The sequence below is a fragment of the Heterodontus francisci genome, chromosome 15 (assembly GCF_036365525.1).
Source record: "Heterodontus francisci isolate sHetFra1 chromosome 15, sHetFra1.hap1, whole genome shotgun sequence".
Classification (NCBI taxonomy): domain Eukaryota; kingdom Metazoa; phylum Chordata; class Chondrichthyes; order Heterodontiformes; family Heterodontidae; genus Heterodontus; species Heterodontus francisci.
This window is the reverse complement of record NC_090385.1, coordinates 22,778,380-22,792,720: the sequence shown is the minus strand read 5'-3', so window position 1 is coordinate 22,792,720 and position 14,341 is coordinate 22,778,380. Positions and strand designations below refer to the sequence as shown.

The 14,341-nt window shown below is 43.3% G+C and overlaps 1 protein-coding gene across 4 annotated transcripts in view; it reads left to right on the top strand.

Moving 5' to 3' along the window:
* The window catches only part of col4a6 (collagen, type IV, alpha 6), a 402,270-nt gene that overhangs the window by 311,295 nt on the left and 76,634 nt on the right, over positions 1-14,341 (top strand). For 3 of the 4 annotated variants that reach the window (XM_068047223.1, XM_068047225.1, XM_068047224.1), the window contains exons 24-28: positions 1,363-1,469; positions 6,089-6,272; positions 9,095-9,148; positions 10,498-10,569; positions 11,867-11,974. In XM_068047223.1, the coding sequence (XP_067903324.1) occupies positions 1,363-1,469; positions 6,089-6,272; positions 9,095-9,148; positions 10,498-10,569; positions 11,867-11,974 (525 nt within the window). The remainder of the gene's footprint in view (positions 1-1,362; positions 1,470-6,088; positions 6,273-9,094; positions 9,149-10,497; positions 10,570-11,866; positions 11,975-14,341) is intronic. The other variant, XM_068047226.1, reaches the window with a different exon arrangement.

Here is a 14,341-nt window from a genome sequence, read left to right as displayed (position 1 = left end):
CATGGGGAAGGGGAGGCATCACAGCGAAGCCCAATCCTGCCCTGCCTTAGTAATCCAAACATTTGCAATTGTCAGCAGGATCCACAACATCACAAAATAAATAGAAATGAAGAAGGCTACTTAGCCCATCTCAGTTTTAATATCCAGAGACGCCCTTAAATCCTCTCCATTGCAGCATCGGGCTGTCTTCTGAATGATTCCAGGGCTCTTCTCTGCATAATACTATCCATTCCATGCATTGATCACTTTTTGTGTGAAGAAGAAGTTCCTGATACTAGTCCTAAAGTTACCTCTTCTACTGGGAACCTGTGTAGCATTCTCCCGCTCTGTTCTTCTCTGTAGCCTAAGGCCTAAGGCCAGTTGCAGCCCTTCCAGGTGAGATCTGCTCAGTCGGCTTAAATCAGGGATCAAACCTGGAACGATCCTGATCAGTCTGGCTTTGTATCACACCAGCCAGTCCATTTAGCCATTGGGCCATCAGAGAATCTTTACTGTCCAGTTATCTGAAAAAACTGCTCATCAATCCGGCATCTGAATTTAGAACATGCTTGTTACAGCTGTTAAATAGGAGCGAGCAACTTTGCTTAACCTTGTTACCTTAAGCTGGGTCAGTCTATAATAAAGTATCTGTGGCAATTAAGTATCACTGCTGGATCTGACTGGCTGTAAAACTGAATAAAAAGATAAAAAGGCTCCAGATTCTGAAAACAAAGAGCTGGAAATTACACACTGGATTACACACTAGTTTAAGAAGCTTGAAATAAAAACAGGAAATGCTGGAAATAGTCAGCAGATCAGGTAATATCTGTGGAGAGATAAATAGAGTTGATGTTTCAGGTCATTGATGTTTCATTTGAACTGGAAGAAGTTAGATATGTAACAGTTTTTAAGCAAATAAAGAGGCAGGAAAAGGGAAAGGGAGGAAAGAATAAAAGGCAGGACCTGTGATAGGGTAGAGGGCAGGAGTGATTAAATGACAGGAGGGATGATATGCAAGGCAAAAGTTTAAGCAAGTACATAGCCAGTTCTGGCGAAAGGCCATTGACCTGAAACTTGACTTCTGTTTCTCTCTACATGGATGCTGCCTGACCTGCTGACCTTTTGATCATTTTCTGTTTATATTTCAGATTTCGAGCATCTGCAATATTTTGTTTTAGTTTAAGGAGCTTGGCAGGCATCTTTGAAATGCTTCTGTTCACTATTGCACCCGAGGCTTTAACCTATTTATCGTGAATAGGCTAATGCCTCTACTAAGCCTTGAAACAAAGGAATTTCAGGCATCTGTATTAAGTGTTTTTATGCGACCACATAATTTTACGATCACAAGCTTTGAGATATTAAAAAAAAAATTCCATCTTAAAGGACAAAAAGGAGATCCCAGTACTCCAGGGCCAAGGGGACCTTCAGGCACTCCAGGAAAACCAGGAAGGGATGGCTCCCCAGGTTTTCCAGGACCTCCAGGCAAACCTGTAAGTATCATTAGAGTTTGATGTTGCTTGTAATGCTACATGCTTTAATGTTGGTGGCAGTGTCGATGATGGAGAGTTATAGAACTTTACCAAGAACTATTGACCCGTTGGCATCTATTAACACACTCCCTCATGGGAAAGGAGTTATATTAAGGAGTTATATTGGCAATTCTGTCTGAGCCAGACCACTTTTTCACTGATCTGTCAACCTATCTTTCCACTGACGCAAAAGATTGAAGCCAAGGGCCGGATTTTATTCCAGCAACAGCGGGGGGTTCCCAGCGGCTGGCCGGATGGCAAGGAGAATCCCGCCTCGGCCCTCTGTCGGACCACCATTGCAATTTCACAGTGGGCAGCCAATTAACTGCCTGCTATCCGGGACGCCGTCCCTTTAAGGGATGAGCTCCTGCCTCCAGAGCTGCTGACCAATTGGAAGGCCAGCAGCTCTGCAGTACCGGCAGCATCACCTGGAGCAGTGGCCATTGCTGGTGCTGCAGGAGGCCTGCAGTGCTGAAGATGGGGGCAACCCTGGGATGCATGTAAGTGGGTTCGGGGTCATCGGGGCCAGTCAGGCAGGCCCCAGTGGCGGGGTGGGATGGGAGGAGGTAGGTGAAGGTCAGGGGTTGGGGGTGGGTGAGTCTGCCATCGCTGCCGGGGTTGCCTTTCGGGGGTGATGGATTTCCACCAAAGGAGGGACCCCTCCCCTGCACCCCCAAGCTCGCTAGGAGGCCATCAGATAAAAACTGGCAGCTTCTCCATGAGGCGGCTGGTCCCTCTGTCTTCCATAAAATTGAGCAGGGGTGGGAAGAGGCCCCTAAGTGGCCATTAATTGGTCACTTAAAGGCCTGGGGCGGGAAGGCGTTCCTCGGCCTTACCTGCCACGGACAAAATGGCAGGGGGCCAGGACAACATCAGGAACATCGCCCCTTGCCATTTTGTGTGCGCAGCCCCAGCCAGCCTCTGTTCCCATCTCCTGCCCTAAGTTTCTCATAGATTATTTCATCAATCTTCAACAAATTTATGGGAATGCATTCTAGTTACAGAACTTTGCTTAAAGAAATGTTGTAATTGGAAAAAAAAATGATTTTCAAAAATGACTTTTGGTGAGAGGGAAGGACAAAGTGCAGTGGGAATTTTAATTGAGTTGTACCCTTCGGTTCAACTTGAAATCAGTACCACTGGCAGTGGTATAGGATCAAAAGCATCTTTGATTGCAGCTGTACCATGACCTTGTGACCTTTATGACACCAATGGAGGTACAATATTGGCACTTAAAGTACCTGCATCTGAATTGAAAGTTCGTCTCAGTAATGATAGTGCCATGAAACTATTATCAATTGTTGTAAAAAAATCTGATTCACTAATGTCCTTTAGGGAAGGAAATCTACCAACCTTACCGGGTCTGGCCTACATATGACTCCAGATCCACAGCAATGTGGTTGATTCTTAAATGCCCTCTGAAATGGCCTAACAAGCCAGTCAAGGGCAATTAGGGATGGGCAACAAATGATATTGAAAGTAACCCTCTTGCAACTCCATAGCAAACAATTCTTTTAGATTATGATCCAACATAGGATAAAACTAGAGGTCCATTTCTTATCATGCATGGTATTACTTCTGAAATCAGGCATGAAGTAAGGACACGGTGAAAGTGAGGACTCAGAATGAAAGATACATTAAGCATCTCGCAAACTTTTTTTGTGTGGGCAAGGAAAAGTGTCGGACGTTACATCTGCCATTTTTCTGATGTTGACACCATCCCAATGGCTCAGTTATTAAATTGTCTTCAGCTTGGACCGCAGTAGAATTCTGCACTTTGCTTTGAAATTGACGTGATTTTTTTTAACATAGCGAGCATTCCATCTGCTGCCCCATTTTTCCCCTACAATCTTAAACAGGACAAATCCAACCTGGCTAATTACTGCCCCATTCATCTATTCTTAATCATAAGCAAAGTGATGGAAGGTTTCGTCGAGGGTGCTGTCAAGCAACACTTACTCAGCAATAGCCTGCTCACTAGTGCTCAGTTTTGGTTCCACCAGGGCCATTCAGCTCCAGACCTCATTATAGCCTTGGTCCAGACATGGACAAAAGAGCTGAATTCCTGAGGTGAGGTGAGAATGACGACCCTTGACATCAAGGTAGCATTTGACCGAGTGTGGTATCAAGGAGCCCTAGCAAAATTGAAGTCAACGGGAATCAGGGGGAAAACTCTCCACAGGTTGGAGTCATACCTAGCACAAAGGAACATGGTTGTGGTTGTTGGAGGCCAATCATTTCAGCCCAGGGATATCACTGCAGGAGTTCCTCAGGGTAGTGTCCGAAGGCCCAACCATCTTCAGCTGCTTCATTAATGGCCTTCCCTCCAACAGAACGACAGAAGTGGGGATGTTTGCTGACGATTGCATGGTGTTCAGTACCATTCATAACTCCTCAGATAATGAAGCAGTCCGTGTCCGCATGCAGCAAGACCTGGACAACATTCAGGCTTGGGCTGATAAGTGGTAAGTTACGTTCGTGCCATACAAGTGCCAAGCAATGACCATTTCCAACAAGAGAGAATCTAACCATCTTCCCTTGGCATTCAATGGCATTACCATTGCTCAATCCCCCACTATCAACATCTTGGGGGTTACCATTGACCAGAAACTTAACTGGACCAGCCATAATAATACTGTGGCTACAAGAGCAGGGCAGAGGCTGTGAATTCTGTGACGAGTAACTCACCAACTCACAAAGCATGTCTGTCATCTACAAGGCTCAAGTCAGGAGTGTGCTGGAATACTCTGCACTTGCCTGGATGAGTACAGTGCCAACAACACTCAAGAAGCACGACACCATCCAGGATAAAGCAGTCTGCTTGATCAGCACCCCATCTACCACCTTCAACCTTCATTCCCTCCACCACTGATGCACAGTAGCTGAAGTGTGTACAATCTACAAGATGCACTGCAGCAAATCACCAAGGCTTCTTCAACAGCACTTTCCAAAACCACGACCTATATTGCCTAGAAGGACAAGGGCAGCAGACTCATGGGAGCACCACCACCTGCAAGTTCCCCTCCAAGCCACACACTATCCTAACTTGGAACTATATCGCTGTTTCTTTACTGTCACTGGGTCAAGATCCTGGAACTCCCTTCCTAACAGCACTGTGGGTGTACCTACACCACATGGACTGCAGTGGTTCAAGAAGCCATCTCCCTCAGTGGCCATTTGTTTACATGTGGGCCTAACCACAAGGATTTGCAAGTTATTCAGTTGTGTTAGTCATCACAATGTTACGACCAGGTGAGAAAGAGGTCTAGGATTCCCTTTTAGCCTTCACCTGGCCTTACTGTAACAAGGGTTTAATTTTAAACACTCTGTGTTTCTGGTTCCCCCTTGGTGAATCCTTGTCCACCGCTTTCCAATTATAAGGCAAAGAAAGCAGCACAAACAGGCTTTCTTAGGTTTAAAGAAGAAAAATTGAAATGTATTAAACTTAAGCTCTAATTCAGTTAATGCCTACAGATATACAACATGCCCACACTAGCATGCATATGCGATACACATATGCAAATAGAGACAGAAAAAAGCAGAAGAAAAATAAAGTGGAAAAGTTTGAGGCAATATCTGAAGAGTTTTTGTTACGGTTCTTTGAGCTCACTGTAGAGTCCTTGATTGTAGGTAGATCTTGCTTTTCATTGGGGCCCAGTATTCTTCTTAAACCTTGTTAACTGTAGGAGACTTTTCTCTCTTGGGGTCCATGTGTCTTCAATGGATTCAAAGGCTTGTGAGAAAAAGATGGGAGCAGACAGGAGAGATCTTCTCAATCCAGGAGCAGTCTTTCTGAGTTTAAACTGTTTGTACAATTCAGAAAACCCAGCTTGCCAAGCAGGTTAGTCATGTGACAACTGGTCTGACCACGTCTAGGATTGTATCACCTTAGCAGTCTCTGGAATGCTCCTCTTACTCACAATACCTGGTGATCAAGATCCATTGTGGGTTGAATGTGTCAGGGAATGGTCCGTTGTCCTTCCATTCACTGTCTGTTAATATGCAAATGTCTTTTCCAGCCACGGCTGATCTGTTTAACAAGTCCTTTCTTCACTCCAGTAACAGTTTAAAATCAATGTTCATGACAAAATTAATGTGCCTTATTCTTGGCAGGTGGAGGCCTAGCATGACAACAACCAAACCTGATCTTGGCCTTCCCAGACATCTGTGCACCTGGACCTTCCAGCACAAGTCATTGAGTAGTGGGAGCTTGAGCATATCTTTCTCTTCCCTAGTCCAGAGGGACTATGGTCAGCCATCGTATCGCAATCATCATTGCAGTGGAGAACAGTTAGCTCAACACAGTCTGATGATCAATTTTGGAAGCTTCCTAGTTTATATAGCCCTGCACCACACTGGAGTAAAGGGGAATCTCCTGTTCTTTCACAAATTTCTGCCTACATATGCAGTGGGTAATATTTACCCATTGGACCTTTGCGGGGAGGTAATTTTAGTGATCTTAAAATGACTTGAATTTGTGATGATGAGCAGATATGACATTAGATATTCTGCCCTTGACTATGAATGAAGTACCACATGGTTTCACTATAATATCAGATAATGGTCTTTGTGTTACACAGGGTGACAGTGGAATTGGTTTTCCGGGTGCGAAAGGTCTCCCAGGCAGTCCAGGCCTAAAAGGTCACCCAGGTGAGAGGGGTGGATCAGGGGTTGGATTCCCAGGATCTCCAGGTTTCCAAGGTCCCCCAGGTGATCCAGGATTTGATGGAATACCAGGACCGCCAGGTTTCCCAGGGTTACCAGGTATAGAATGCAATATCACTTGATCCATTTGTTTATATTCAATAATTACTGAGAAAATGCTATTCGGTTAATGGACTGGTGCAACTATATATACTCATGGTTTGTCATCAATGAAACGGCCAAGTACCTTCTAAAAATTATATAGATTCCTTTGTTAGCACTCTGCTCATTAACATGTATGAAGTCATAAGTAGTACGTTGGATAGTTAACAACATCAGACATGAATTTCATGTTAGCTCGGAGGGGGGCAGTGTGCTTCAATATAATTTGTATCTCTGGTCTGTGAAATGGTACTTGTGCAATGGAGATTAGATGAGTGCTATTGTTATCGTTACCATGTACAAAGTCTATGGAGTACAATGGAAATTGAGTATGTTCCTGTTTAAACTCCTTGCAATCCACCTGGAAGCCAATAACCTCATCTCTTTTGGTTCCAAGTGACAATGGCAGCCAGACATAAGGCTTTTCAGTAGCATGAGCAACTCCTTATTAAGCTGGCAATGAGTGATCTCCAAGAGTAGGGAATGTCTGCTCTATGGACTGCTCCTTGACTTTACTGGCCCTAGAAAGGGGCGTTCAGAGGTCCCTCTCCTTTACACGGATGACTGGAGGATTCCGGAAATGGCGAGGACCCAATAAAAGTAGGTTCCTGCTGTTTCCAACAAGCAGACTCCCTCCAGAGTTACAGCAGGGGTCTGGCAGAGCCCCCTGATGACAATTGAAACTCAAGCTTTTTTCCCTCCAAATTTACATAGTATTACGGCGAAGCAGCATCATTTGGCCCAAGAGGTCCATGCTGTTATTTATGCTCCACACGGGTCTCCTCTCATCCTTCTTCATCTCATCCCATCAACATACCCTTCTTTTCCTTTCCCCCTCATGTGCCTATCTAGCTTCCCCTTAAATGCATCTATGCTATTCGCCTCAACTACTCCTTGCCATAATGTGTTCTACATTTTAACCACTCTCTGGATAAAGACGTTTCTCCTGAATTCCCTATTGGATTTATGTTTGTGGCCCCTAGCTCTGGTCTTGCAGATAAGTAGAAATATTTTCTCTACATCTACTCCATTAAAGCCTTTCATAATCTTAAAGACCTTCATCAGATCACCCTACAGCTTTCTGAGACGCAGCCTGTTCAATTATTCCTGATAGATATAACCTCTCATTCTGGCACCATTCTAGTACATCATTTTTGCACCTTCTCCAGTGGCTCTAAACTGTTTTTATAATATGAAGACCAGAACTGTTCACAGTTTATATAAGTTTAATGTAACTTTTCTGCTTTTCAATTCTATCCCTCTGAAAATGAACCCCAGTGCTTTGTTTACATTTTTATGGCCTTATTAACCTGCATCATTACTTTTAGAGATTTATGTAACTGTATCCCCAGATCCCTCTGCCCTTCTACCTTAACTAGACACTTATTTTCCAAGGAGGATGTAAGCTTCTTATACTTCCTACCTTATACTTATCTATATTAAATTAATTTGCCAATTACATGCCCATTCTGTAAGCTTATTAATGTTTTCCTGTATTTTGTTGCTGTCTTGCTCTGTATTAACTATACCTGCCCCCATTTAGTGACATCTGCAAATTTTGAAGTTGTACTTCTAATTCCCAAGTCTAAATAATTCATCTAAATGGTGAACAACATAATCCCAGCACCCATCCTTGTGGAACACCACTTCCTACCATTTACCCCTGTGAGTAATTGCTTTTGAGCCTTACTGTCTTTTTGTAGCCAATTTGCTATCCATTCTGCTACTTGCTTCCTGACTCCACATGTTAAGACTTTAGTCATGAATCTACTATTTGGTACCTTATCAAATACTTTACATCTGTTGCATTACCCTTAACTACCCTTTCTGTTACTTCTTCAGAGAATTCAATAGGTTGGTCAAGCATGACCTTCCCAACTGAAATCTGTGCTTCATTATATTTTCAGTTTCAAGATGTTCTTTTTATTACATATTTGAGTAAGGATTCTGTTAGCTTTCCTTCTGCCACTATTAAGCTAATTGGTCTGTAGTTCGCTGGACTTGTTCTATCACCCTTTTTATATATAGGAATCTCATTAGCTGTCTGCCAGAGCTCTGGCACTGTTCATTTTTCTAATGATTTTTTAATGCATTTTTTATGTAATAATGCTCTGCTATCTCTTCTACAGCTAATAAAGGGAATTTCTTCCCCTTTTCTCCCATCCCCTCTTTCGAAGGAATCGATTCCTGCTGGGATGTGGTTCCAAGGGAATTGGCATCCCTGAAGATTCACCCAAATGGTTGTTGTTCAGTGGTTGTTGGCTGGCTTTTCAGTCATGAGGGCATCACAAAATAACCCATTTCTGTCTTCACCCAACATTCAAGAAGACAGACATTTTCCAGGAGGGACCATTGATTAGTTCATAGGAGAAGGGCCTTGGCTGATATTGTTTGCTGCCTGTTGTAGCATGTAAATACAATCCAGGCTCAGATCAGCTAATGAAGCCCAGACAACCCAGGTCCTTCTTGGTCTGTCTGACTCAGAGCTGGGCGACTTGTTTCAAATCCCAGGTGTGATTCATTTTGGCATGCAGTAGATTTAAAAGGGAACACATATCAATTTCCATGTTTACTATAAATCAGATTAAGTTCTGTTTAAAGAATATATAGCAACTGTATTTTTTGGTCAGTGACAATAATTGGTAACAAACTTCAGAGGTGAACAAGTTACCTATTCATTCCTGTCAGAAGATGCCACTTAAAGAGAGAAAACAATCACGTTTCCACTGTTGTTCATGCCCCTCTTGACTGATTTCACGTCCTTTGCATGGACACTACAGGTGACTGTTGCTGCGGGGAAACCGCTGGCGAAGGCGACCTTCACACAGAGGGAGGTGAGAGGCCACAATCCTCAAAAAAGGTTACCATGGCAATGATGGCAGGAGCCCTCCCCCCCGCCAACCCTTACATCATTGCCAAAAGACTTCAGTACCATAATTTGCATGTTACAGCTGTATACTGCAGTAGTAACTCGTGTTAAATGGAAAATAACTGCATCAAGACTATTTTACTGTCTTCTTTCATGCATGCTATTAGTGCACACTGTTTTAAATTACTATGTTTTGTCTGGATAAATGGATCAAAGCGTCAATCTATAAATTAATTTTAATTGTATTATTACTGGCCTGTCATGAAATGGGTGTCTCTCTCAATAATGTAAAGTCCAAACAGTTGAATTCAAGTGGACAAATCTCCTGCTCGGCCAACCATTCTCTTCTTAAAACTTATTTTTCCTTCCCTTCCAATCTCCTATCCTGAAGATTCTGATTCGGGTTTGGGGTATATTAAAGAAAGATGCAGACTAGAGTAAAATGGGTATTTTTCAATGAAGGAAAGTGGGATCATCTGTATTTATATCGAGAAGTCGTACATCTTTCTGCACTTTCTGTCAGCTTGTTCCATTATGAATTCCTATGCCAACATTTACAATGGAAATTTCCCATGCAAATTTGTAACACCATAATTACACACTTCTGCAATGAAAGTGCTGGAGCGGCATGACTGACCGTGTAATTACATTCAGTGACATCTGCAAATTTTGAAATTGTACTTCTAATTCCCAAGTCCAATTCATTCATCTAACTGGTGAACAACAGTAATCCCAGCTCAGATCCTTGTGGAACACCACTTCCTACCCCTGTGAGTAACTGCTTTTAAGCCTACTTTCTTTTTGTATCCAAATTTGGGACTTACTATATAAATATATCCAAGCCCTGGACAAATTATCCCCCATCCTCTAACTTTGCTTCACCAAAAACTAAATGGGAGATCAGTTGGATCATTTTATTTCTGTTCATAGCTTTACATTAAAGATTTAAATTAATGCATTCGTCACTCAAGTGTTATCATGGCCTGTCTTCACTCATTCACTCTGCACTGTGTCACTGTAATATCACTTTCTGTACCTAACACAACCACTGTACAAATGGTTTTCACAGTCATGAATCAACCATGAGCACAGTGCTACTTCACTATAGAAGATTACTTAGAGTATGTTAACACACTGCTAATGTATCAGTGTGGGCCTGCTAATGTTTGTGTATGCATGTGCCTGCATGCATATGTGTATATGTGTTTGTATATATGTGTTATTGTGTGTATATGTGTGTGTATATGTGTGGGTGCTTTGAAACTATTTTGAGTGGTAAGATTCCTGAACTCCTTGTTCTGTGCGATTTTGCAGGAATCATACTGCCCTGTGTGATCCCAGGCAATAGAGGTTTGGTGGGACGACCCGGAGTACCAGGAGCACCAGGTGAGAACTCTGTGTAGAAATGCTTTTTTGTTTTACAACTGAAGTATTTCCCAGAGTGGTCCCTGTCTTTGAAAACTGTGGTAACCTTTCTGCAATGAGACAATGATATCTTTTGGAATGTAAAACCTGTAGGGAGAAATGAAAATTGAATTTTGGTGGCTGCAGACCTTCACTGGCTAGGCAACGTCTCAATTTGTCCCCACCTGGTTTTCTTGGGCGGTGATGCACCTAACAATGTGAAGTCTTTATGTACACAGTGAGTTTCGTGAAGAGAAGTTACTGTTCAAATTGAACTTATAATGAAATTAGTCAATGCTAATTAACTGAACTTTTAAAAACAAATTTGCTTACTATCTGATAAATTTAAGCCTGGGTAATTAAATAGTGGTTTGTTATTCAGTTGACACCAAGAATGTCTGGAGGAAGAACATTGGGCTTCTTTTGGGGAGATATACCTGGTTATATGGCATTTCTTAGGATTTTTTAGTGTCGACCATGGCAGTGCAATAGTGTGTTAGATTGGAGAGAATGAGCTCAATGGACTGAATGGCCTTTTTTCTGTTCCATGGTTCCTTATTGCATCTTTAAAAATGTAACACTGCTCCATTATGTGCTAGTCTGTTTCTATACAATCTGCTGAGAGGTTGCAGGTCAGAATGGGTAAAGCAACTGTGAAATGATTCATTTGTAACTCACCTGCTTACTACTGCAGTCTTGTGTATTGACCAGTGGTGTGTAGAACATTGATGTGTTGCATGCTTTTATGTAGGTCTAAATCCATCAATAGGATCGGGGTTGCCCCTTTTCCCCTTTTTCTTTGTTGCTAACTCTGTCTTCATAGTTATTTTGGTCAGTTGTCATCCAAATATTCAACGCTGACAGAGATGGATGGGATAATGCAGTTTGCCCATTTTTTTACTGTCGCATTATGCAGCTGTGGATAACCTGCTTGGGAAGAAATCTGTTGGTGATATGGAAAAGGATTGCCCCAGACTATATCCCCATTCATAAGTGAGCCAGTGGATCAAGTGCCAGCATCCATTGCTGATCGCGTCAACATGCTGTGTGGCGTCAGAAAGTCATTTGGTGGCAACCAAACAGTGTGAAAGAGAGAGCTGCTAGTAAACTGCTATGGAGCACTGGGAAACACAGCATCTGTGCAGTTTGAAAGTGGAACCTAGAATGTATCTTAAGTCAGTATTCCTTCTTGCGTGCCATTTAGGAGGGAAGAAATCAGGGAAGAAATGTTTTCCTATTTGAATATTTACCTCATTCTTCATTCTCAAATGCCTCATAGGTCAAAAAGGTAGACCAGGCTTTCCAGGCAGTCCAGGACGACCAGGATTTGACGGACGAAAGGGACCCCCTGGAGCTCCAGGCCTGTTGGGAGAATCAGGCCGACCTGGTACGTGCCCATTAAACAGAACTTGCAATAGCTTCTGGTCTGCTTGGGCATCAGTTATCAGTAAGCATTTGTAGGTGGGAATTTGCTTCTGGTTCCCGGCATTACTCGGGCAGGTGAGGTGGAAAAGTGGATGGGGACAGGAGGGTGCATGTAAATGAGATGGTAATGTGGAGTGGCAGTGAGTGCTCGTCACACCTGTATGCAAGAAGCATTCGGCGTTTCTGGGCAGCAAGAGAAACAGCGGTAACTTTAAAATAATACAGCAGGGATGTAGAAAAGGAAAGAGATAACCCGGCTAATCTCCTTTATTGGCTGCAGTTCAAAGGGAGGCAACTGGATGGAAACTTTGTGGATGCCACATGCTGCTTTAAATTACTCGAGGTGTTATGACTCTTCTGCCGCATCCATTTTCTGCCGCCCCCACATACAGGAAACGAAGCCATTCAGAACTGTCCAAAATGTTTTAAACAAAGCTAAACATCAGAAGCTGCAGCGGGTCAGATGGGCAGTGTAAGTCTTGGCCCACTTTGCTTCCAATGGAAAGGAATATCCTGACCTGTATCTCTCTACCAGTTGGTTAATGGTACTTACAGTCTGTGATTTTGCAATGTCTTGCAAGAAACAACAGTGTAGGTCATAACAGAGGTCAGTGAATCAAAAGGCGAAGGTTGGTGCATGAGAATGAAGTTTCATCCACCTCCTCAACAGTCAGAAAGGCTGCTGTTTCTGAAATGGCTGCCACTGTTTAATGGAAATCTCAATTCGGGATTTGAAACTCAATTGGAAGCCAGCTGCTGACTGGATGTCAGCTATAGGCCCCATCTATACGGAGTGCCTTACCATCTAGTTGCAGTAACATCCTTTTCAGGTTGAATAACGCTAAATACCCAAGCTGGTACTAAAGTGTTCCAAAGTGTCTTGTGCCTCCAGACCAGGAATGCTGATTGCAAAACTGCTGCTAATGGGGAATGTGACAGCTTGAAAGTGATGCAAGTGGTCAGGGTGAAAGTTTTATATTCTAGAAAGTTCTGAACCATGTTCTCATGGAAAAAGTTTAATTTATGGCACGATTCATTTAATGCGTTCTTCAGCATTTTGGAATCTATTGTAATTCTACAGTGAAATCACCAGAATTAAAAGACCTGAGAGTAGTCGGAAGAATTGCCCTATTACAATCAACCTGCTGCTGATTTAACCATTGAGATTGGCAACAGATTTGTACCGTCAATGCTGCAAGCTTGTTTCTTTGGACTAAATGGGCTGAATTTTCCCGCTCCTGCAGATACATGTTAGGAGACGGTTATGCGAGCAATGTTGTAAAATAGCACATTGGGTCGACTATCCGACTCAAAGTGATCTTGCCGGAGGCAGGGCCAATGCAGCAGTGGCTTCCCGCTCGGAGGCGGTGGGTATCCAGTTAGACCCATTAATGGGCCAATTGTGGGAAAGGTGATGGCGCTGCTGGGATTTTCCTGACATCGGGTAGGTTCCCTGATGAGGTCGGAGCTCCGCATTTAATAGGAGGTGGCATCCCGGCAGCAAGCTAGGGGGCCATCAACCCCTCCTGTTAACGACCCCAGCAAAGACCTGCTGGGACGTGACTGTCACAGCCAAGGCCAGGGGCTTCCCTCCACAGTAATGGCCTGACAGCTGTGGCTTAGCATGCTTTTAATTTTTCTGATTGATGCAGGTCTTTTTGAGGTCCCCTCGCGGTCTCCTGCCTGCCTCAGCAGTGTCTACCTCTCCCAGACATTGCTGCGGGTCCTCCTATTGGGCCTCCCACTTCCCTGGTCCACCCATGTCCTTAATTCGATGTGGGGCTCCCAGCGGTGGCTTCTTAATTGGCTGCCTTCGGGAAGATCACGACTGACGTCCCACCGTGGCAACTTTGTGATCCAGAATTGAGGCTGCCATCGAGATTGTGACCTGATTGGTAAAATTTGGCCCATCGAGTAGGTTTAACTGGAAAGGCATTGAAAGCGATGGCAGCCTTGCCACCTGTGCAGAGCTTCCTCACCACTTGAGAAAAACCTTGAACCAATACATGAAAATTGAGCCCTGGTGACCCACGTGAAGTGAAGGAAATTCAAATGCCCACCAATTTTCATCTAAGAGAACACTGGCTCTGAAGTGCTGACTATCTTGACATGGACTGTTCTTATTTAGGTGACTGTAGTATCTTGGAAGCAGCTCACCATTCTATCCTGAGTGTTATCCTTTCTATTGATATTTTGGACCTAAATCTCTCTGTCTCTCTCTCTCTCTCTCTCTCTCTATCTCTCTCTCATATACATATAGTCATGCACTCCGGAAATGTAATGATACGAACTATGGACTAACTCTGAAGAGTTATGAAAAACTGACTTT